This window comes from Hibiscus syriacus, unplaced genomic scaffold (genome assembly GCF_006381635.1).
Source record: "Hibiscus syriacus cultivar Baekdansim isolate YM2019G1 unplaced genomic scaffold, ASM638163v2 tig00110156_pilon, whole genome shotgun sequence".
Lineage (NCBI taxonomy): Eukaryota > Viridiplantae > Streptophyta > Magnoliopsida > Malvales > Malvaceae > Hibiscus > Hibiscus syriacus.
The window spans coordinates 3,515,882-3,539,511 of record NW_024062606.1 but is presented as its reverse complement, the minus strand read 5'-3'; the positions used below and the strand labels follow the sequence as shown (position 1 = coordinate 3,539,511).

Sequence of the window (23,630 nt, the reverse complement as noted above, 5' to 3'; positions counted from 1 at the left end):
TGTTGCAACAAATTGACAACACATGTAAACATGTAGTAATACTATGCATTTCACATTGAATGCACCAAATTCCATTAAAATTCAACCAAGAATGGCAACAACAATGCTAAACGCACTCTCTCCTTTGGAGAGGGCCACATTGATTTATAATCACGCTGCAGATAGTAACTAAATGAAAACTATTTGGGAAAAAAGGAAGAAAGTAAAGGGCCCTTTTGAGTCTTTGTCATGAACCAATTGTCTGTTTTGCTCTGTAATTTCACAGCTTGAAGTTAAGGCGAGTGGTGTAAGTTGCTTTTGGCGACCAGTTTCTGGGAATTACATCTTTCGCGGACAGTGTTCTTCCTGTTGATAGTGTTGTTAGTTTCACCGAGAAGGGTCCTTTCAAGGGCCCCTTGATAATGCACCAATTTGCTCCCCAAACATGGCTCATCTCCATCCACTCATTAGAATTTGCCTACCATTGCCAACAACATCCAGTTTCTCAATATCCATTCATATATATTGACATTTTTTGTTATTCAGAAATCAATTTGATCAAACTTATCAAGTTGAAACGTCAAGAATGTGTAAGATTTTTTTTTGATTAATTTCGGGTAGGTATAAGACAATATCTAAATACTTACACTTTTGGTATTCCTAGTGATCGAATCTGAGACTTCGAAAAATAACAATTTATTTACTACTGATGTCACTTGGTTCATGCGTAGTATAAGATTTGAGTGTGGGAATGGGGTCCTAGTATCACATGGAGGGGAGGGTCAAGATTCAAGAAAACACTCAAGTAAACAATTGAAGAAAAAAGTGGGGTTTTGAGCATTTTGCACCTTGGCGCCATTTACATAAAGGCAATGTTTTCTTAGTAAAAGTGGGATATATGTTGGCCTAATGGGACCTATTTTAGCAGACAAATCCAACATATTGGGAATACCCTACCTCTTAACTGGGTTAATATAATAAGGAAAGGGTCTTATAAACATTCTGCCATTACCTTTTTAAATGTATGGGCACCACACCACATTGATGTTAATGTTATTTTTTCATATAAATATGAAAGCAAAATCTAGGGTTAATAAATAGTGAATAAAAAGAGTAAAATTTATGGGAAAAAGTGAAGAGGGCGTACTTCTCTTATGTGCATCGACCCAACATCTCCATCACCATCCTCAAACTCCACGAGAAGAGATAGCCAGTAATCAGTGGAGCCTTCATTAACATGGAAGGCAATGTTCTTCCCCGGGTATTTACACGGGGTCCTATAATTTTCATTTTAGAAACAAAATAAAAACAGTGTAGGATGTAAATAAAAGGAAAGAAATGAGCCACACCTTCTATAAACAACTGGAAGTTCGCCTCTGTTCCTGAGCTGCGAATTCTCACCGGTTATAGCCATACGGCCAAAGGCGGCGCCACTTAGGTCGAAGTGGGTGCGGCCATTGGCGCAGTACCCGCCGGGACACTCGTCGGTTACAATGATGGTGACGGCTCTCCTCGAGCATATGCTCTTGTCGAGGCACTTCACTTTGAAGCATGACCCACACCCTTCCCCGTTCTTGAACAGCACCGGGCTCACCGCTCCAACTCTTGCCCTAAATGGCTTCACGTCAACTAGTGAACCATACCCACATGCCCCACCTGCACAATATATATCCCAAACACAAACCACCCATTATTAAAGCAAAATTCAAGCCAAAATCTTGAGTTACAGATCTAAAATGCAGCCGGTGGTGGACACTTACCGTCGCTACCATCGCCTTCAGGACTTCCGTACCAAGTGGCGGTGGCTGGATGCCAATGCAGGTCCATTTTGTGCGGCGTCGGGACCTGACTAGACACCATTAAACACTGCAGAAACACAATGAAGCATAACGTGACAAACCCAACTTCACCGCGGCGCTGCATTGTGTTAACAGGCGACGCCACCGCTTTTCAGCCTTATACGGTGGAGATTAAGTTGACGAAAATGAAGGGAGAAGGTAGGACAACAGTGGAAACTAGTTTCTGCCGACAGTTTATTTTGTTAGCATTGAAAATTTGAGTGTCTTGAAGACAGCGTTGGGGAGCTTCATATATGAAGCAGATAAAAAAGAGTCGGAGTGTTCTAACTTCTAATATATTTTTTGTGACAACGGGATCCACTAGGTTTGGATTTATTTACGCTGGTGCCACTTTGGCTGCCGGGTCCACCGACGGTTAAGGCGTTAATTCCGCGTGATCGTGCCCGGAGGGAGCCGTATGGATATTTTGGTCATTTGGTCATTTGGCATTCGACCGTTAATATTGTTGTCGTTCATGTGTGGTTCCTTTTACTTCAGATGGTCATGTGACGGTTAGTCGTTGGGGGTCTTTTACTACTGTATTAATTGGTGTCGTTGAAACTACGTCGTATAGGTACAATTATTAGCCAACTTTTTTTTTCTAATCTAAAAACTTCTAAATTAGATAATCAAATGAATTTGATTATATTAAAAATATAATCGAATTATTTTTATTTATTAATTTTTTATTTAAACTTTAATTTTAATAACATTAAATTTCTTACATACCATTGGACCTAAGAGGTATTGATATTTATTCTTCTTCTTGGTAATATCCATGAAATGTGGAAAGGATTAGCTTGATCATGTTGACCTTTATAAATTTTATAAAAATGATTGATATAAAATCATATAGTTATTTTGACATAACTTGTTATAATATTATTATTTTAGACCCTCATGGTTATGATTGATTCATTCTAGTCCCTCTTTGCTCGAGTCAAGGGGGCTGATCCAAGACCCAGAGATTTAGGAATAGAGCAAAAGTCTGCACAAATTTCAAGGAGGGAGAAACTGAAGTTGAGCGAGTTACTCCATAAATTGCTGCAGTGAAGACAATCAGCAAAGGAGGATTCTTCATGGAAATCGTTGTTTGTCCCAATCTGAAAGCTTAGACTTTCCATGTGAACATTTGCGTAGGCATCGTCTCTGTTCACACATCTTGGCCATTTCTTCTTCTCTTTCCACTAATATATATATATATATATATATTGATTGTAGTAGGTATGGCAGTCACAGATGTATGTTTAATTTAGGATCATATTTCCGTTAAGAAATTAACAATAATATGAGTTGTATGAATATGTTGTCTGAGATATGCTAGTCGTTTGAGGTTTTTAGATCATATTTTAACATACCTCATAATCAAATTGACATTTAACTCAGATTGTCGTCAATTTTTTAACAGAAAATAATTAATTTGGAACGTAACAAATAGTTAGGTGATCATTTTATAACTTTTAATAATCAATGAATCATTTTGTAATATTTGATAGTCAATGGACTCAACAACATAACGTCTTATAGTCGATGGACCGTCAACGACATTAATTTCATCTGTTATATTACATATGTCACAATATGATAATTTTGAAATTTATTTTAAAAATATTAAAAAAATAATATTATATTTATAAAAAAAATCTTAATTTCTCTTAAATTACAAAAAAAACTTCAAATTCCACAAATCCTAATCTTAATATGTTGTCGTCGTTCTTTCCGATCAAGACCACCGCCGCTAGTTTTTATCATCCTCCTAGTCATACGTCGTCATAGTTGATGTCGGTTGGTCATCGAAATCACATGGGATCACGATTTTCATCTTAGGATTCGAGGGTATAAAACATTGATTTTCCGTCGATCAACCGTCGACCGGTCAGAATTTCATAGGAGTTTTGCTCGTCGAGGGGAGGTGAGATCGGGTGGAGTTTCGACGAAGGTAAAAGAAAACGAATATTATTTTATTTTTTTATTTTTAAATAAATTTTTTAAAATTATCATATTGTGACAATGTCACTTAATGGATGAAATTAACATCATTGATTGTTCGAACACCTAAAGTGACAACGTTAGACACCATGATCGTTCAAAAAATAATTTAGAAACCTATTTGTGAAAATCACTATAGTTTGGATATTTATTTTATATTCAAACCTCATCTTTTCGAAAATATTATCAAGAATCTTGCACTCTAATCCCTCTACAGATTATGAATTTCTTAATTAGCGAAATGGAAATTACAATTCAACCCTTCAAAATTTCGAAGTTCAATTCTGGTCTCTCTTAAAAATTCCCTGAACTCTCCCGTCTATAAGGTGTCAAGTGTAACCCAACTTCAATGTAGGATAACATAGATAAATTCACTTATTTTAAAATTTTAGAAGTTTATCCTTAACATAAAATTCGTTCTTTACGTGAAATGTTACCTATCATAAAACATTGCATTATAATTTGAACTTTGTTAACATTGCCTCCTATTTCCCGTGGCAACAATAGAACCAGGTCTTCCATTTTAGCAGCAACAAGTAGCCGGCCATATGAAATTTCGGAAAATATTTAAAGCAAAAACAATGAGCAACCCTCAAAATCAGCCTGCAATGGCTTGCTTCATCCAACTAAAGATTACCCGAACAGGCTGTGCAATATCCCAGTTAGGGATGGCAACGGGCCGGGTATTGGTCCCCCGTCCCCGTTTAAAAAAATCGTACCCGTTCCCGCTTAAAAAACCGCGGGGATTTAAACGGAGATCCCCATCGGGTAATCGGGAAAATCCGCGGGGAAACGGGTATCCCCGTTTAGCCTAAACGGTTATTTAAACGAGTATCGGGCCGGGTATATATATATATTTAAATTAAATATATAAATATTATATATTTTTTTAATTTAATTTAAATTTATTAATATTATATATATATAATAATAATTTTTAATATTTATCGGGTCGGGTATCGGGGCGGGTATTTGGGCCGGGTAATCAGGTAATCGGGGCGGGGATTACCAAACCCGTCCCCGTTTAGCATAAACGGTTTTTCCCGTCCCCGTTTAATTCGATTTTCGGTTTTTCCCGTCGGGTTCGGGTTTTTTTACCATCCCTAATCCCAGTGGACAAGCCGGCGGCCAACCTTTCATGCACGAAAATCCTCCTCAACCTTATATATTTAAGCCCTTATACTTTCTTCTACTCGATGTACTAAAAGAATGGGAAACTTAAATTGATCGTTGATGAATTTCTTGATGGTTCTAGCCATTGTTGTTATCTTGGGAGGTTCACAGTTTCATGCACGTCCCTCATCTCCGGCAGGTTTTTCTGAATTTCGAGCCGATAATACGTCGGAGTCGAGCTTTCCGGCTCTCGTAACAATGCTTCCGAAAGGTCAGCCGGTACTTCCATCCGGACCTGATCCCGAGATAAATTGATCGCCGATATGGTCTTGTAAAATGGGTGAAGAATTTTTATGTTAATTCTATCCAATGTCTCAATAATAAAAGAAATTTTGTTCTCTTTAAAGGCATATAAGGTGTATATTCATATATCCGCTTTAAAGGAATATAAGATATATATTCGTATTTATTAAAGTCTTTATTGTAATTCGAGATAAAATATCTTATGTGATGTTAAGTTATTATTTTTGTTTTAATTATTATAATAAATTGTCGTAATTATGTGCAGTATGATCAAAATTTTTATGGTATAATTCGAGATATTTACTGTTTTGAATAAAATTTATTATTTCGATCAAAATAAATAAAATAAGTGAATGAAATCAAATCTAAGAGCCCCTAAGATCCACACTAAAACCCTGGGCTTTTCAATTCTCATAAACGCTAATGTGATTGAAACAGTCGTTCACTCCAAGTTTAACACTGCTCTAATCGAAATACCTTCCAAATTCTTCAGTGTAGCGATGAATCTCCTCATTGGATCAAACCCATGGACATATTCTTCCATTTCTAGGATTCTGAGAGTTGTGGCCTACTCCACGAAGACTCTCCGCCGCCCCAACGCCGACCCTTCAAAGCCACCGGATACTCTCCACACTCGCGTCTCCCTGTTCGGCGATCCCAAAGCCTCCGTCGTCCCTGTGCTCAACCAATGGCTCGAAGGGGGCAAACCCATGGAGCAATCCACTCTCCGAGTCATAATCCGACATCTCCTCAATTTCCTACGCTACAAGCACGCCCTCGAGGTACACTAGTATGTAATAAGAAGCAGTAGGGAACCCTTATTTTCTAAGATCGCCCCATATTCACGTGATCCCTGAATCTAAAAAAATTGATAGTTTGGCAGGTATGGGAGTATATGAGCGAAGAAATGAAATACAATATTTCAGTTGGAGATATGGCTGTAAGGCTGGATTTAATCTCAAAAGTGCACGGCGTTGATCAAGCCGAGAAATATTTCAACAGTCTTCCAGACGCTATGAGAACTCTCCAGGTACATGGCGCCCTTTTAAATTGCTATGCAAATGCAGCAAATTTTGCAAATCACGAAATTTTAGAAAAAGCAGAGGACACCTTCAAAATCATGAGGGAATCGGGGCTTCCGATTTTCTCAGTGTCCTATAATGTGATGTTAGATCTCTACCGTAGAGGATTTAAATGTCGCAAGTTAAATGCTCTTATGCAAGAGATGACAGATAAGGGAATGAAACCTGATGCCGGCACGAACATCATTTGGCTGGATGTTTATGCTTCGTCGAACTATATCGAGGGGATGGAGAAATTCCTGGCCACGATAGAGAAGGATGCTAAAATCTCCATGGACTGGCATGTTTATGTTATTGCATCGAATGTGTACTCGAAAGCCGAGTTAACCGAGAAGGCTTTACGAATGTTGAGTAAAGCAGAGCAGTTAGTTTCTCAGTCATCAAGGAAGCATGCTTATGAAGTGTTGCTCACGGTATATGCCGATCTAGGGAGAAAAGAAGACGTATATCGTATATGGAACTTGTATAGGAATATGTGGAAATTCTTTAACTCGGGCTATTTATGTATGATAAGCTCATTGGTGAAGTTGGATGATCTTGATGGTGCCGAGAAGGTTCTGGTGGAGTGGGAGACCGTATGCACATTTTGCGATGCTCGGATTCCGAATGCGTTGATAAGTGCATATTGCAAAAAGGGTTATGTTGAAAAGGCTGAAGCATGTACAAAGAGACTGATAGAAAGAGGTTTCATCAAGGAGCATGATGCATTTATATTGAATAGTCTGGCAACTGGATATCAAATGGATGGGCAGATGGCTAAGTCAGTCGAAACCTTGAAAGCTGCAATCTCGTCGAGCAGCTCGCGGTGGAGACCTAACACTGGTACTTTGGCTGCTTGTCTCAAATATTTGGAACGCGAGAATGACTTAGAAGTGGCTAAAGAGCTGTTGGAGTTGTTTAATTCCAAAGGCCATTTGTCGAATGATGTTTATGATAGATTAGTAAGGAGTATTGCAGACGGAAACGTGGACGTCGGTTGCCTTGATCGGATAGGCCTGAACTCGGAAACTTCTGAGGTTGAAAGTACTACCTGACCCTTCTATTCTAGTTAAACTTCCAAAATTGCGATTGCCATCTTTCTCTTGCATTAGTTGAAAGGTCAGATGTGACACGTGTCTTGGTCGTATTTGACATATATTACTTCATGATTGGATGGTTAATTTATAAAATAAAATTAAAATTAGGATCTAATTGATTAAATATACAAGTATCGAGGATCTATATCAGTTTAGTTAACTGTCACATAAGCACTTCCTTAAAATGTAAACGGTAGGTGGTTATATTAGAACTTATTAAATAGTTGAGGGATCATATTTACTCAAATTTTAAAATGATGGGTCATATTAACACCAACTCCATAATTGAGTGGTTATTCATATAATTTACCTTAGTTTTAATATTATAATCCAAATATTGTTTAGAATCATACTATGAATTTATAAAAATATAAATATCTACTAAATATATAATTCCAATCGATATCCCTAACTTAAATTTCGACCTTTAAAACTATGAATAACCAAAGACATCACATTTATGAATTTCAGTTTTAATTTGATTTTTGTGTTGTGTTTCTTGGAAAATGGAATTTATAACTCATGATCTAACTAAACAAAGTATTAACATGTATGTCGATCTTCTTATGCTTGACGGTTGATTGATCGAATTACTCTTGCTAATCTGGTAAGTCGATTTAGGAATATACGACATTTGTTACAGTGATTTAGAACTCGTTATCTCGAGATAACGAGTTTTAATAAAAAAAAAACTATATTTTGTTAAAACTCGTCACATTAATGTGACGAGTTTAAATTAAAAAATATTATTTGGACAGATAAATTTTTTATACATTTTAACAAATATCGTATTATTGGATTAATTAATTAAAATAGATCCATCTTTTTTTATAAAATCAATTCTAAGAGGCCCGCCAAATCCACACTGAAACCATGGGTTTTTCAATTCTCATAAACCCTAATCTGATTAAAACACTCATTCTCTGAAGTTTTCAACACTAGTATCGAAATCGATCCCCTGTTGTCGAGATACCTTCCATATTCTTCAGAGTAGCGATGGATCTCCTCATTGGATCAAATCGATGGACCTATTCTTCCATTTTTAGGATTCTGAGAGTTATGACCTACTCCACGGAGACACTCCGCCGCCCCAACACCTCCACTTCAAAGCCAACCGATACTCTCCACACTCGCGTCTCTCGATCCGGCGATCCCAAATCTTCCGTCGTCCCTGTGCTCAACAAATGGCTCGAAGAGGGCAAACCCAAGAAGCAATCTACGCTCCAAGTTATAATCCGGCATCTCCGCAGTTTCCGACGCTAAAATCCTTATTTTCTAAGATTGCCCCATGTGCATGTGACACCTGAATCTTAAAAAAATTGATACTTTGGCAGGTATCGGAGTATATGAGCGAAGAAATGAAATACAATACTTCAGTTGGAGATATGGCTGTAAGGCTGGATTTCTCAAAAGTGCACGGCATGGATCAAGCCGAGAAATATTTCAACAGTCTTCCTGAGGCTATGAGAACTTTCCAGGTACATGGTGCCCTTTTAAATTGCTATGGGAATCACAAATGTTTAGAAAAAGCAGGGGACACCTTCCGAATCATGAGGGAGTCGAAGCTTCCGAATTTTGCAGTGTCCTATAATGTAATGTTAAATCTCTACAATCACCTAGGAAAACATGACAAATTAGATTCTCTTATGCAAGAGATGGCGTGTAACGGAATTAAGCATAATGCTTTAACGAACAACATTCGACTGAATGCTTATGCCTCATCTTACGATATCGAAGGGATGGAGAAACTCCTGAGCAGGATAGAGAATGATGTTGAAATCTCTATGGATTGACATGCTTATGTTATTGCATCAAATGGGTATTTGAAAGCCAACTTAACTGAAAAGGATTTACAAATGTTGAGTAGAGCAGAGTAACTAGTTCCTCAATCATCAAGAAAGCATGCATATGAAGTGTTCCTCACGGTATATACCAATTTAGGGAGAAAAGAAGACGTATATCGCATATGGAACTTGTACAGGAACTTGAGGAAATTCTTTATTCAGGCTATTTATGTATGATAAGCTCATTGGTAAAGTTGGATGATTTGGATGGTGCGGAGAAGGTTCTGGCAGAGTGGGAGATTGGATGCTCATTTTGTGATGCTCGGATACCGTATGTGATGATCAGTGCATATTGCAAAAAAGGGTTATATTGAAAAGGCTGAAGCATGTACAAAGAGACTGATAGAAAGAGGTGTCATTAAAGAGCCTGATGCATTTATATTGAATAGTCTGGCAACTTGATATCAAACGGATGGGCAGATGGCTAAGGCAGTCGAAACCTTGAATGCTGCAATTTCGGCCAGCAGCTCGGGGTGGAAACCTAACACTGGTACTTTGGCTGCCTGTCTCAAATATTTGGGACGCGAGAATAACTTCGAAGTGGCTAAAGAGCTGTTGGAGTTGTTGGATGCTAAAGGCCATTTGTCGATTGATGTTTATGATAGATTAGCAAGGAGTATTGTAGACAGAAACGTGGACGTCGGTTGCCTTGACCGGATAGGGAACTCGGAAACTTCTGATGATGAAAGTACTATCTGACCTTTATATTATAGTTAAGCCGCCAAAATGATGGTTGCCATCTTTCTCCTGCATTATTTTTCTGCTATGCTTTTTTGTTGCAGAATGTATTTGATTCTGCAAGTACGGTGACCAACTATTTTGGTAGTTGGTTTCATTCGAAAAACGAATTCCATCATAACACTTTGGTTAATCCCTTCAATTTTCTTTCAGCTCTAGCTTTGTTCCCATTAACATCGACTGCAAATGTAACATATTAAAAGAAATGAAGGATTCAGCTTAAATATTGGTTCATGAATGCTTAATCTAGTAAGTAGACTTACATTTCATTCCCCAGAACAAATTACATGTAAAAGCATTTGCCAACTTCAGGGTAAATGCAGAGATTCAGAGTAAATGATGGTGCTAATCATACTTCTCTTTCCAAGTATAGAGTAAAAAGAAGATCCAAGAAAGAGCCAGCAGGAAATCGCCAACCAGTTGTCTGGGCCAATCCCAAGCCAGATCCTCCAACCTCCTCTCAAAACTAACCCTCCAAAGAGCCATCGATAAGTGGAGGAGCACACATCCTTTGGCGAAAAAGCTCTGGAACTGTTTGTCGTCGATGAAGGCTACCATGAACAACAAGAACCCGACTACGAAGAGAAGCAAACCGACGAAAGAATTGGATGTCTGAATCAACAGTTGATCATGTGGGGTTGAACCCGAAAGCTTTTGAGCCGTTTCGACACCGTGGCCGAATACACTGATCTCGTCGAGGTAGAACATTATCAAGGATCCACTTGTTATGGCGATCGCCGAGTGGAGAATGCAGATCACGAAGAACATAGACAGGCCCATTGCACCGAATTTCGTCTATAACGTGCCTTGATTCAGTTGTTGCCCGGATCGTCTTCCCATTGTCTTCACAATCCCAAAAATGTTCCAATGAAGATTCAAAAGGAAAAAGAAGAAAAAACCCGTACTTTACAGTGAGAATACCAAGGAATTCAACCGATGAAATCCTTTGCAGACGAACTCACCAATGGGGAACCTTAAAGTTAACAATTTTGGATGAGACAGAGAGAGAGAGAGAGAGAGAGCCTGATCTGGAATCGGGGATTAAAATGATCCAAATCTGAGCTGTGGTTTTTCTTTGGGATGTGTGCTTTCCAGCGGCTTCGTATTTGACAGTTTTGTGATCTTTTTTGGTCCATTATTTTGGATCCTCCATTTCTATGTTCTATCAACCCATTTGCATTTGCTGGTTTTTTTTATAATTAAAAACCATTATATTTTATAATCATTAATACAATCATAAGCATTAAATTGAACATTTTTGGATTGAAAATCAAACTAACTAAAAATTTTAGTTGCATATTTAATTAAAGAGTAAAGTACATAAATAGTCCATCGACTATAGGGTACTATTTTATTAAGTCTCTCGATTATTAAACGTTACAAAATGGTCCTTCGACTGTAGAATGTTACTCTGTTAAGTCCCTCGACGATTAAAAATTATAACATAATCACTTGACTATTTATTATGTTCTAAACTCATCATTTTTCATTAAAATTTAGCGAATTTTCTAAGTTGGACGTTAACATGCTGGCTGAGATATTATAGTCGTTTGAGATTCTGAGATCAGATTTTATAATATCTCATCCAGTATGTTAACGTTCAGCTCAGAATATCGTCAATTTTTTTAATGGAAAAGGACGAATTCTGAACATAATGAATATTTGGGTTATCATTTTGTAACTTTTAATAGTCTAAGAACTCAACAAAGCAATATTTTATATGTAAAATGATCATTTTGTAATTTTTAATATTCAAGGGACTTAATAAAGTAGTACCCTATAATCGGTGGATCATTTTTGTACTTTACTCTTAAATATGTAAACATTGCTAATTGAAGAGTCATTTTTCTCTGTTCTATAAAGATAAATAATTAAATTTCAGGTCAATAGCGTGCAGCACCAGTGGTCTAGTGGTAGAATAGTACCCTGCCACGGTACAGACCCGGGTTCGATTCCCGGCTGGTGCATCTCCTTTTTAGTTTCTTCATTTTTTTCATTTAGCGAGCGTCTATGCTTCCGAACGTGCCTAAAGGCTAAACTCATCCCATCTTGAAGCAACAACGTCCTGAACTTGCTTGTCCTTAACATTCTTTTTTATTACATGCACTTTTCACCTTTATGTTGTGTGCATAATCTGATATGTCGTTAATCTAATCTGCTTAGATCCATAATTATAATTTTGGTGTAATTAGCAAGACACAACAATTTCCTAGGAAGAAAACACAGATTCGATCCTTAAACACAACACTGTTGAAAAGGATAGGTCACAAACCCCGAAAATATTAGCCTTCGTAGATCATAAAATGAAACACAAACAATAACTCTGTAACCCTGCAAAACAAACCCCAAACCAAAAGCGACGGTGTTGTCTCCTTCGCCTATAAAACCTCAGGCTGCAATAATATTTTAGTGAAAAGTTACGTCGGGTTTAGGGTTTCCCCACTGTCAGATATAAGTTAAGTAAAACAAACTGAATGCATCGTCGTCGTCGTCGTCGACCCTTTTCCATTGTAACTTTGGCTTGAAATTATTCACACAACGGCCGTATACATATGCTCTTCTTTGGATTCATCTGCTTTGGCTTAGCCTATCCATCACCTTCGAACGTGGAAAAATAACTAATAAAGAAAGCTAGAACAGTGAAGAAAAAGTGTATTATTTTATGACGACGTAGGAGCTTTAAACTCCTCGATGTTTTTTTAATAAAGGCAAAGGCCATGAGAAATATTAGGTTATCATTTTACAGTAAGGGGTCCAAAGACATCTCGATGAAGAATATCTGTAAGCTCTTATATGTTCTAAATACTCTTAATCATTTGACAATGAATGTTCAATTACCCTTGCGGTTGCTGGTACTCGAATCCGTGATCTCTAAAAACAATAACAATTCCTTTAACTAATGATGTAAGTGATTCGTGCAAAGAAAAAGGGGCCGGGACATTCCGAGAAATTCATAGAATCCTATTGTAGGAGATGAGGTTCATTTTGGATTTACACCTAATGGTAATTTTACAGTGTGAATAAAGTAACTATCAGTACATGAGGTTGAATCTTATCCAAATTAGCCTCTTGACATTGTTGATTTATACTTTTCAAATGTTTAAGAAAAGTAAAAGCATACCAAAGATGGGTTTCTAATGTGTACCATTATCCTGAAAATATATAATTAATAATCTGTTTAGTATAATATTTTGTATGCCAAGTTCTATCCTTATTGTCTTGGATCTTATAAGCATGATTCGCTTGCAAGCTCTATCCTATTGTTTAGTATAATATTTTGTATGCCAAGTGGTTCGAGCATCGAGAATGTTAAGGGGTGTGAGCGTTCAATCTCAATAAATTGAAAATTATTTTTAAACAGATATTGCATTGTACTTACTTCATATTAATCAAAGAAATAATACAAGAAACTGGTTGGTTGTTGAGTTTTAATTAATTTAAATAACACAACCTTGGACCTATAATTAATAATAAATTAATCTTTTTCTAATTTATTCTCACTTGGCTCATCAATTTCTTCATTCAACTTGTCATTAAGTGACAAAGCATAATTATCTTCATGGAATTAAAATTAACTGACCCTATTCCCATATGTAATAGGGTGAGGGGAGGCAAGGTAGTAGGCTACCCTCAACGCAAGGTTGAGAGCAGCTTCCGTGGAAAACCTCCGACAGTCAGAATTATGAATTGTCCACCGTGGGACTCGATCCCACGACCACAATGAATTATTATTATTAATTTGATGATGTATGGAAGTGTTAGAAGTATTGTTAAAAAGAGCAAACATAATAATAATTACAGTAAAAATTGCTTGGTGAACTATAATTAAAATTGATCATTATAACATACAAAGATATATATATATATATATAATTAAACTCAAATTAATATCAAACTAAACTTAAATCCATATATAACATTTACCTATAATATACAACTCTAACATTGATAGATATCAGAGATCTGATTCCTATCTTAAGGATAAAAATAAATATTCACGTAAATAAATAATCATAAAAATAAAATAAATAAATAAATTTTAAAGCTAATATTGGAATATTTTTTTATTATCGAAGCACATCCATACTGCTTCTTCGGTCTTGAATTCGTATCATGCTTCGTTTGATCCGACTCAGCAATCAATGATCACTCGACACGTAGGCATTGACCCCACCCGTTTCAATAGCCGCGGAGATTTGTTCGTCCACCTAGGACAGCTGGACCCCACGTAGGACCCAACACGCTCTTTGTTATAGTTTTATTGTTTGAACTTTGAAGGTAACTTCTGCTATATAAATTTGGTCTCCATAACCCAAACCTCGTCGGCACCAAAATCCTAAAGCAATAATTTGTTTCCGGTGGTAGGAGAAATGGAAAAGGTCTCCGTGACTCGACATAATTCCGATGAAATCGATAAGTTCCTCGACGGAGAGGCGAGTTTTGCCGATATGATGTTTGGGTTCATGGACGAAAGCAAAGATTTCGACGACAAGAATCCGGGAGACTTCGCCGGCGGAGACGATGAGGATGATACACAGGTTGAACAGACGAGAATTTTCTGGGAAACCCAAGAGCGGCTTCTTCAGGTAACCTTTGTCCGATAATTTAAATTAAACACACACAGAAATTGGCTTGGGAGAGTTTAAAGATTGGATGATAATTAACATTTTTTGGGTCATAAACGTTGATAAAGTCAACGTTGTTTCGAACAACAACTCTAGAATTAAGAATCCGACGAGCAACGAAAGAAGCATTGAGTGAACTGAACGCTGTGGGAGTGCAATGCGCTTGTCGGAGACCGGTGGCCGGACAATGCCGGAGATGTTTGCAAAGGGAAGTCTCGGCAAGACAATCCAGACAATCGCATTTCTCGCTGCTGTATATGGAAAAGACGAGGAATATGGTGACTCCAAACCAGTGAAGGAAAACCAGGTTGAACAAAAAGGACCTGTATTAATAATCTGCCCCACTTCTGTCATCCATAATTGGGAGTGTGAATTCTCCAAATGGGCACCCTTTAATGTTTTTATTTACCATGGGTCAAGCCGCGAATTAATTCTTGAGAAGCTACAAGCCAATGGAGTTGAAGTTCTGGTTACTAGTTTTGACACGTTCAGAATTCATGGCAATCTTTTGTCGGAGATCAAGTGGGAGATTGTGTTTGTTGATGAAGCACACTGCCTAAAAAATGAAAAATCAAAACTCTATATAGCATGTTTAGAGATTAAGACTTGCAGACGAATTGGTCTTACAGGAACCATCATGCAGAACAAAATTATGGAACTCTTTAACCTCTTTGACTGGGTTGCTCCTGGATCCTTGGGAACAAGGGAACATTTTCGGGAGCTTTATGATGAACCCCTCAAGCATGGCCAGAGGTCAACTGCTCCTGAAAGATTTGTTCGGGTAGCTGATGAGCGTAAACAGCACCTGGCATCAGTCCTTCATAAATATATGCTAAGAAGGACAAAAGAGGAGACTATTGGACAACATATGTTGGGAAAGGAAGATAATGTTGTATTTTGTGCCATGAGTGAATTGCAAAAACGGGTGTATCAGAGAATGTTGCAGCTGCCAGACATCCAATGTCTTATAAACAAGGACCTGCCCTGTAGTTGTGGAAGCCCACTTAAACAAGGGGAATGTTGTAAGAGGACTGTGCCTGATGGAATTGTATGGCCTTACCTTCATAGGGACATCCCAGAGGGTTGTGATTCATGCCCTTTCTGCCTTGTCCTTCCCTGCCTTGTCAAGCTGCAACAGGTCAATGACTTCCTCCTCCTCTCTCTTTTTTGCCCCCTCTCATAATTTTTTATGCTTGTCCATGAGAACGCCTGTACATCAGTGCAATACAGGAACCCTTTAACTAAAAACATGTACCAGATCAATAGCTGATACATTTTCCTTCAAATTCCATTTAAGCATGGTATTAGACTCCCGGAAGTTTTCTTTATTATCTCATGGATCTGTTCTTCTATAGGCTATATCATCAAATTGATTTCAGACTGGAAACCATGAACATTGCATTCCTCAAAACATATACTGAGAGATTATTAAAAATATGTCCAGTGACACGTTACATTGTAATTTAAGATCAGAAATCCGATATTTATTTCGAGCATTAGATATTAAAGAGTGTAGTTTGCATAATCTTCAAACATAAGTATTGTTGGTATTGTTCTGGATCTGTCTTGTGCTTACCTTTGGATCTTCATTGCAGATTAGTAATCACTTGGAGCTTATTAAGCCTAATCCAAGGGATGAACCGGAAAAACAAAGAAAAGATTCAGAATTTGCCTCTTCTGTTTTTGGTCCAGATATTGATACGGTGGGAGGGACTGCCCCAAGTAACAGCTTTATGGATTTAAGTGACACTAGATATTGTGGCAAGATGAAGGCCTTGGAAAATTTAATGTCCTCATGGGCTTTGATGGGTGACAAAATCCTTCTTTTTAGCTACTCTGTCAGGTAATATTTGTATTTCATACTTCAGTGCTTAGTTTGGATTGTCTGATTACTAGACCATGAAACCTGGACCTTTACGGGCATAACTTGTGTTTACTCGATATGCTAGCCAAATTCAAAACATTGTGAATTACTTTAGGATAGGCCAAAATCCTCATAATTTGTATGTATTTCCTGAAGATAATATTTGTCACTGTATTTTTATTTAGCAGAAAATTGAAGATAACACTTTCCAATATCAATACTTGCAAAATGATTTTGTAATTTTTATTTTTGATTGAATTGAATCGAATCAATACCACTTGTCAAAATTGTTTCATGTACAATGTTATGAAAAGCTGCAGAGACCCAAAACTCTTCTGATTTCAACATTTCATCTTCCAAAATTGGGAATGAGGTAAGAATTTTAATCTTCAATGAGGAATAGGCTAAAAGAATATCATGCGAATTATAAACATTAGAATATGAAAGGGGCTTCTTTTTTCAAATTTTTGATGGTACAAGTTAGCTATTTCATAGCAAAACTTGTTCGTTTAGTTGACAGTTAGGTTCTTGAAGACTGAAGTTTGAATGATTTATCATGCATCTATTCCGTCACTTGCTCCATTTTTGTCATTTTTGCTTATTGCATTGAAAAACAATTGTCAGGATGCTTGATATATTGGAAAAGCTTCTTATACGAAAAGGCTTTTGCTTTTCAAGACTTGATGGATCTACTCCAACTAACATGCGCCATTCTCTTGTTGATGAGTTTAACTCAAGTCCAAGCAAACAAGTATTTTTCGAATTACCTTGAACTCTAGCAGGGTTTTTAATTTGAATCTTCATATCATTTTTATTCTTTCTTTGGGTTTCAGGTGTTCCTTATATCAACCCGAGCTGGTGGGCTTGGATTGAATCTTGTAAGTGCTAATCGCGTGGTTATATTTGATCCAAATTGGAACCCTGCCCAAGATTTACAGGCCCAGGACAGATCATTTCGTTTTGGGCAGAGGCGGCATGTTGTGGTTTTCCGGTTTCTTGCAGCTGGTTCCCTTGAGGAGCTTGTATATTCACGTCAGGTGTATAAGCAGCAGCTATCAAACATAGCTGTCTCTGGAAAAATGGAAAAAAGATACTTTGAAGGTGTGCAGGTATAGATATAGAATTTTGTGTGTGGCTGAACTACTCTCTTAGTGATCTGATTATGTTTTAGATCTACCTGTACATTGATGTAATTTACCTCATCAACAAGATCCATTTGATAAACGAAGTAAAGCATCTACCGAACTTGTGGCTTTATTCTAGAAGTGGAATGGTCCCAGTCATCCTTTCCGAGTTCTGAGTTTCTACATTCCATGTATGTGACATCCATCTTGTTTTCAGGACTGTAAGGAATTCCAAGGCGAGCTTTTTGGAATTTGCAATCTGTTTCGTGATCTTTCAGATAAACTTTTCACTAGTGAAATTCTTGAATTACATGAAAAGCAACGGGAGCACCATACCAATAAGCATGAATCAATCAATCTAGGGGTCCTTCCAACTCCATTGGAAGGAAGTGAAACATTGTCATCGGTGTCCAAGAATTTGCATCTTAGGACCATAGAGACTGCTGCTACTGGTAAACCAGTCCTTGAAGACTTAGGTATGTTCCTTTACTATTATGTTTCCTGGTCAATGGCCTAATCTTCCATTCATATTTGATCATTTCGATTCTTTTTAATCTTTTTTTTTCACATGGAATAGAGACGAGCAAAGCTGATTATAGTTGGATTTTATTTCCAGTTTATACGCAACTTGGTGCTGTGTTCTGTTGTGTTGTTTTTACAAGCCAATGGATATAATGTGCTTATCTTATGTTCACTCCAAAGATGCTACATAGTTGACCGGTTACAATTTGAATGCATGTCCAAGATTTTTGCCGTCAATTAGGGATTTTTGGAAATAAAAATCGATGCTCTCCCTCTTTTATCTTCAGGTATCTTATATGCCCATCGTAACGAAGATATTGTGAACAATAGACCTGGGATACACCAGAAAATATTACTCATTACTGATGACAATAACCCGAGAATAGATGCAAATGCTTCACGGAAACGGAAAACAAATGGTGAGGAAAAAGATGCCTCGAGTAGAGACAGGAAAAAGATTCAATATGGTTGCCTGGCGCAGATCAAGGGCATGGGACTGGTTGAGTTCAGTAAGTGGGTACTCTCCGCTACACCTTCGGAGAGGGAGAGTTTGCTTCAAGACTACAAAAGAAGAAAAAAAGAGACATCAAATGGTTGAAACAGTGTTGGTAAGCTCAATCATGAACTTGTAAAGCAACAGATCGTTGATATTCTTCATTTCCTTCAACCCTTCTTCTTAGTGATAGGTCTAAGTCATTTTATGTAGAAAATCCGAAAGGTTTTCGAATGTGAACCCAATTTAGTCTTTAATTAGTTCACGAAGCCAGCCTTTAGCGGTAATATCTAACACAAGTTTCAGACTCAATCTCAAACCTTACACTCTTTGTATCAAAATAGAGAAGTTTTTACAATGTACAATACATATGGACAGTAGGGTGTTCCAGAGCTGGAGAGGCACAAGAATGTATGTGTACTTTGTTCCTTTTTACATTTTTGATCTGTTTTCTGTCATTTTTTTAGGATACAATTGTGAAAACTATTTAGATGGCGGATTAATCAATCAATAGATTAGATCGCGATCATATACCAACAAATTATATCAAGGATCTCTATCATAAGCATGATTACTAGGAAAAATTGACTCTAATAAATAACAATCACAAGAAGATAATGGAGCTCACATACTGCAGAATCAACTTCAAGCACTTATTCGAAAAAAGGCATTGTTTTTCTCAAATCCAAAAAGAAAGCACATGATCTTGGAACTAAACACATGTAACACTCGAAGCTAAAGTATTTTTTTCATCACCAACTTCTTCATTTTAAATCCTTAATTACTAGGAACCTATCGAAAGCACTATGTCCTTCCAAAACTATTCGAATTTGGGAATCTAAATCATTCATCGAGGCTGCAGTATCTATCACTATCCATTGTTGTTTGATATCATTAGCCGCCACCACCAGATCCGTATTTCTTGCCCAAGAAAATGACTTGCAGCTTGTCGTAGCCAGCAAGCACACCAGCACCCGCAACAGCACGGAGAATGTTTGCACCAGCACCCTTGAACAGTGATTTGGTACCTTCATTCTTGATGATTTGGGAGAATGCGTCCATCGAGCTCTTGTATTTGACTGCTTCTCCAGAGGTCATCATCATTCTTCTACGAACTGTATCGATTGGATAAGATGCCAATCCCGCACCTATCGTGATACCCCAACCCAGCAAGAAACTTGCCAAGAAACTATCCTGTGAATACCAAATGCACACGGAATCAGGCATGTTTCAACTGATAAACTCCAGGTAATGTTGCTGTTTAGACATGGCTACGAGGGCCAAGGAAACAGATTCATACCTGCAACCCACCAACCAGAACAACAGGCTTCAGTGAATCGTACATACCAAAGTAGAGCCCACGATAGACAATGATTCCAACACATGAGATATTGAATCCACGGTAAAGACCAGCAATACCATCAGATTGGATGGTTTTCTTATAGACATCAACTAAACCATTAAACTGCCTCTGACCACCCTTCTTAGCAGCCTTGTTATCATTAGCCAAACGTGTACGAGCATAATCCAGAGAGTAAACAAAAAGAAGGGATGAAGCACCAGCAGCACCGCCGGATGCCAAGTTTCCAGCAAACCATTTCCAGTAGCCATCTTTGTCCTTCTTGAAGTTGAACATCCTCTTGAAATAATCCTTGAAGGCAAAGTTCAGAGCCTGGCACATATAACTGAGTTAAGCTATAAGCAGGAACATAAAATGAGGAAGATAAGTGTCCTTTGACCAGACTGACATAGTAAATACTACATCACACATATAAGCAGTGTTGCCAAGAGTACAAGGTGCACTTCAAGCGTTAGAACCCTTATTTCGTAAGGAGCAAGACATAAAAAGATGATAGCCCGAGTAAAATAATGCCAAGTACTAGGTGCACTCCCAAGATGAGGTCCGCTAAGATAGCAGATAGCGCAAGGATATAACAGACAAACTTCGTTAGTAAAAAAGATACAAAACCACTTCAATAGGTATGACAGAAAAGTAATGGAAAGCACTTGAAAACAAATGAAAGGAAAAGCAACCTGGGTGGGGAAATATCTGAGAACATTAGCAGTGTTGCCTCTCCAGAGGGCAAGGACACCTTCATCCTTCATAGTCCTGGCAAAGCAGTCAGTAATTCCCTTGTATGGTTCAGACAACCTCCCGGATTTGATCATCTCATCCTGATTTGGATTAGAAGCTTAACCCTCTCGATCGGAGCAGCTGCAGTCTTGGAAACGGCCGCAGAAACTCCTCCCATGAGGAAATCCACCATAAAACCAGAAAAACCTTTCTCAGCCGGAGCATGTACAAACACGGGAGAAACAGGGAACACGTGTGCCAACCCAGTGGCTTGACGTGATGGCTGTAAAGCAACATGAATTCCTCCACTCGTCACATTATAATTACTGGCAGGCAAGTTAGGAGAAAGCATGGAAATCAAATAGGACTGTCCATGCATTGTCTGAAACAGTGATGGTCGCTTCGATCCATCTGCCATGCTTACAGCTCAAGATAGTGAATGACCTGTAAGTAAACAGAATTAGGGGACAAAATCAAGCCTTAATAAGAAATTTTAGAGACTAATGGGCTGAATCTAATAGAAAACCCAGAAATACATCAACACCGGATCATCTTAAATTTACAAGCAAAATTTTAAGATTTTCCACACAGTCAAAATTATCCCACATATTTCCATATACCAATATGAACATGGTAAAACATACGACAGATCTGCAAGTTACTTACAACAACTATTAAGCTAAGAATCCGATCACCATTACTTAAAACCAAAGCACAGCATACCGAAATATCAATACACAGTAAAATTCAGTCCTTTTTGGCAGCTACAAATGAAAAGATGAGAAGAACAACAAAGCTAATTTGAACTACACTGCAAAGAAGCATTAAACTAACTTGGAGTGACTTCTTAACTCAATTTCTAAGCATCCAAACAACAGGAAATAAAGATGATGAAAAGCAACCTGAGAGTGAGAGGTCGACGAGGAAGCTGTTTGACTACTTCCTTAAGGCGAGGAGAAATGGAAGGGGCGAGCCTAGTTATATGTCCGGATTTAGGTTTAAGGTTTTGCTTCTGCAACAAAATGGCGGATTTGACCTCGCTTCGCGTCCCTATATATACACCGTATTCCAACTTAAAATCTTAAAAGAATAAAAATTTAAATTACTAAAACATTCGTATTAATATAATTATATTTATTTGATCGTTACAAAGCATTTTATTTGAAACATTATAAGTTATACTTAAAAAATAAAAATAAATCTTTTAATTACTAAATTATTTTATTTTGTCGATATAATTATTACTTATTTGGTCATTACAAGACATTTTATTTGAAACATTATGACTTATATAATTTAAACATTGCAAAATATAATTATTACCGTAGCCACCATTTGAGACCTAAGCATGATAAGGACAAGGACACATAGGGCAGGGCACAAGTCCATATGTGTCCGTGGGGTCAAGGTAATCAATCCAACGAAATTAAAGACACCAATTCTGCAAATTGCCGTTGTTGATTAAGTAGGGACTTGCTTGGGCAATTGATTAAGTAGGGACTTGCTTGCCCATGCTATGATGAATCCAGGGGCCTGTTTGATATTTGACAAGGTCATCCCTGCAGATGTATTGCCTACGTACTCTCGGACGAAACATTCGATCTCGATATAATAAATAAATTATTATTATTATTTTTTAAGATCTGAGATCCTAGCATAAAAAATATTAAGAGAATGAGTATTTATTATAAAATAATTAAAATTTATCTTTAAACATATAATACATCGTATTTATCTTGGATTAATAAAAAAATTATATAATTCGGTTGGATTTGACCATAAACTCAAAGAATCACATGTCTCATTTTAAGTTCATTTGATCAAATCAGAACCACGTGTCTCTTTATCACTATAAAATACTATAAAATACGAATATAATTTCAAATAACATCACAAATTTTACATTCTTTAAAAATATTATTATATAATTTTATATGATATTTAGTTTATTAAAAAAACATCACAAATGTACTCACATGCGAAAAAAATACGAAGAAATATATATATCGTATATGGTTATAGATAATTGTTTAAATTGAAACCAATTAATACTATGATATTATAAATAATTAAATTTAAACTAAAATAAAAATTCAAATAACATATTCGATTTAAGTCAATTTTATAAATTGAGTAAAAATAATTAAATAAATTTAAATAATAAAATGATATTCGTAAAATTTAAGAAATTAGTCTTTAAAAAAAGGTTGTGGAAGCATATGTGAAAATGCGAGTTATAATCATATATGTTATCTAAGAGCTCATTGGTGTGTGTAAGCTCATTGTTTAAGGAAGGAATACAAATTTTATAATTTTTTAAAATAATTTTTATTTTTTTTCAATAATTGTTAGTTTTTTTTCTCCAAATAAATAATTATTTTTTAAACATTTCTTTGCCTTTTTTTACTTTGACCTATAGGATGGGTGTACCATAAGACTACTATGTATATATAACATAGACACGTTAAATTTGTGACCATAATTCTTTTAAGGGTAAATTATGCGTTCAGTACCTAAATTATTAGTTTTGGTTCGTTTTAGTATCTAATATTTTAATTTTTTTTAAAAATTGTATATAAAGTTTAGTTTTGGTTTCATTTTAGTACTTCGCTTTTAAAAACTTTAGTTTTTGTTTGATTTTAATACTCCGTTCAAAATTTAATATTTAGTTTTGAAAAGATTGAAAGTTTAAGTACTAAAATGGGCTAAAACTGATAGTTTATGTATTAAATGCTTTAGTTTTTAACGACGGGTATTAAAATAAAATGAAAACTAAACACTAGGTGTCAAGGATGATAACGAGTTGGGTTAGGGTCGATTTTTTGGTCTACCCGACCCAACTCGAAAATATGTAATCTCCACTAGAACCCGAAAATTGTATATAATCTATTTGACCCGACCTAACCTGATTTTTTAGAGTATAAATTTGTCTCAACCCGAGCTTACTCTGCATAAAATAAGGACTT

The 23,630-nt window shown here is 36.7% G+C and overlaps 5 protein-coding genes, 1 non-coding gene and 1 pseudogene across 6 annotated transcripts; 4 read left to right on the top strand and 3 right to left on the bottom strand.

Moving 5' to 3' along the window:
- Positions 1-208: 208 nt before the first annotated feature.
- On the bottom strand, positions 209-1,928 carry LOC120215733 (expansin-B3-like). Its single transcript, XM_039213324.1, has 4 exons — positions 1,740-1,928; positions 1,329-1,635; positions 1,127-1,256; positions 209-457 (listed from the first exon to the last, which is right to left on the bottom strand). Exons 1-4 carry the CDS (start codon positions 1,900-1,902, stop codon positions 260-262), a joined length of 798 nt encoding a protein of 265 aa, XP_039069255.1. The 5' UTR covers positions 1,903-1,928; the 3' UTR covers positions 209-259.
- Positions 1,929-5,656: 3,728 nt separating this feature from the next.
- LOC120215836 (pentatricopeptide repeat-containing protein At2g20710, mitochondrial-like) lies at positions 5,657-7,338 on the top strand. Its single transcript, XM_039213381.1, has 2 exons — positions 5,657-6,004; positions 6,106-7,338. Exons 1-2 carry the CDS (start codon positions 5,723-5,725, stop codon positions 7,336-7,338), a joined length of 1,515 nt encoding a protein of 504 aa, XP_039069312.1. The 5' UTR covers positions 5,657-5,722.
- Positions 7,339-8,333: 995 nt separating this feature from the next.
- On the top strand, positions 8,334-9,227 carry LOC120216120 (pentatricopeptide repeat-containing protein At2g20710, mitochondrial-like). Its single transcript, XM_039213633.1, has one exon. The coding sequence runs from the start codon at positions 8,727-8,729 to the stop codon at positions 9,171-9,173; it is 447 nt and encodes a 148-aa protein (XP_039069564.1). The 5' UTR covers positions 8,334-8,726; the 3' UTR covers positions 9,174-9,227.
- A 1,042-nt stretch (positions 9,228-10,269) lies between these two features.
- On the bottom strand, positions 10,270-10,985 carry LOC120216121. Its single transcript, XM_039213634.1, has one exon. The coding sequence runs from the start codon at positions 10,740-10,742 to the stop codon at positions 10,308-10,310; it is 435 nt and encodes a 144-aa protein (XP_039069565.1). The 5' UTR covers positions 10,743-10,985; the 3' UTR covers positions 10,270-10,307.
- Positions 10,986-11,858: 873 nt separating this feature from the next.
- Positions 11,859-11,929, top strand: TRNAG-GCC. The gene has a single exon. It is a non-coding gene; the product is annotated as a tRNA-Gly (tRNA).
- A 2,342-nt stretch (positions 11,930-14,271) lies between these two features.
- LOC120216119 (switch 2-like) lies at positions 14,272-19,027 on the top strand. The gene is made up of 7 exons (XM_039213632.1): positions 14,272-14,548; positions 14,656-15,725; positions 16,183-16,430; positions 17,076-17,202; positions 17,285-17,560; positions 17,793-18,051; positions 18,385-19,027. Exons 2-7 carry the CDS (start codon positions 14,745-14,747, stop codon positions 18,693-18,695), a joined length of 2,202 nt encoding a protein of 733 aa, XP_039069563.1. The 5' UTR covers positions 14,272-14,548; positions 14,656-14,744; the 3' UTR covers positions 18,696-19,027.
- Positions 19,028-19,474: 447 nt separating this feature from the next.
- LOC120216118 lies at positions 19,475-21,637 on the bottom strand (annotated as a pseudogene).
- Between the last annotated feature and the right edge of the window lie 1,993 nt (positions 21,638-23,630).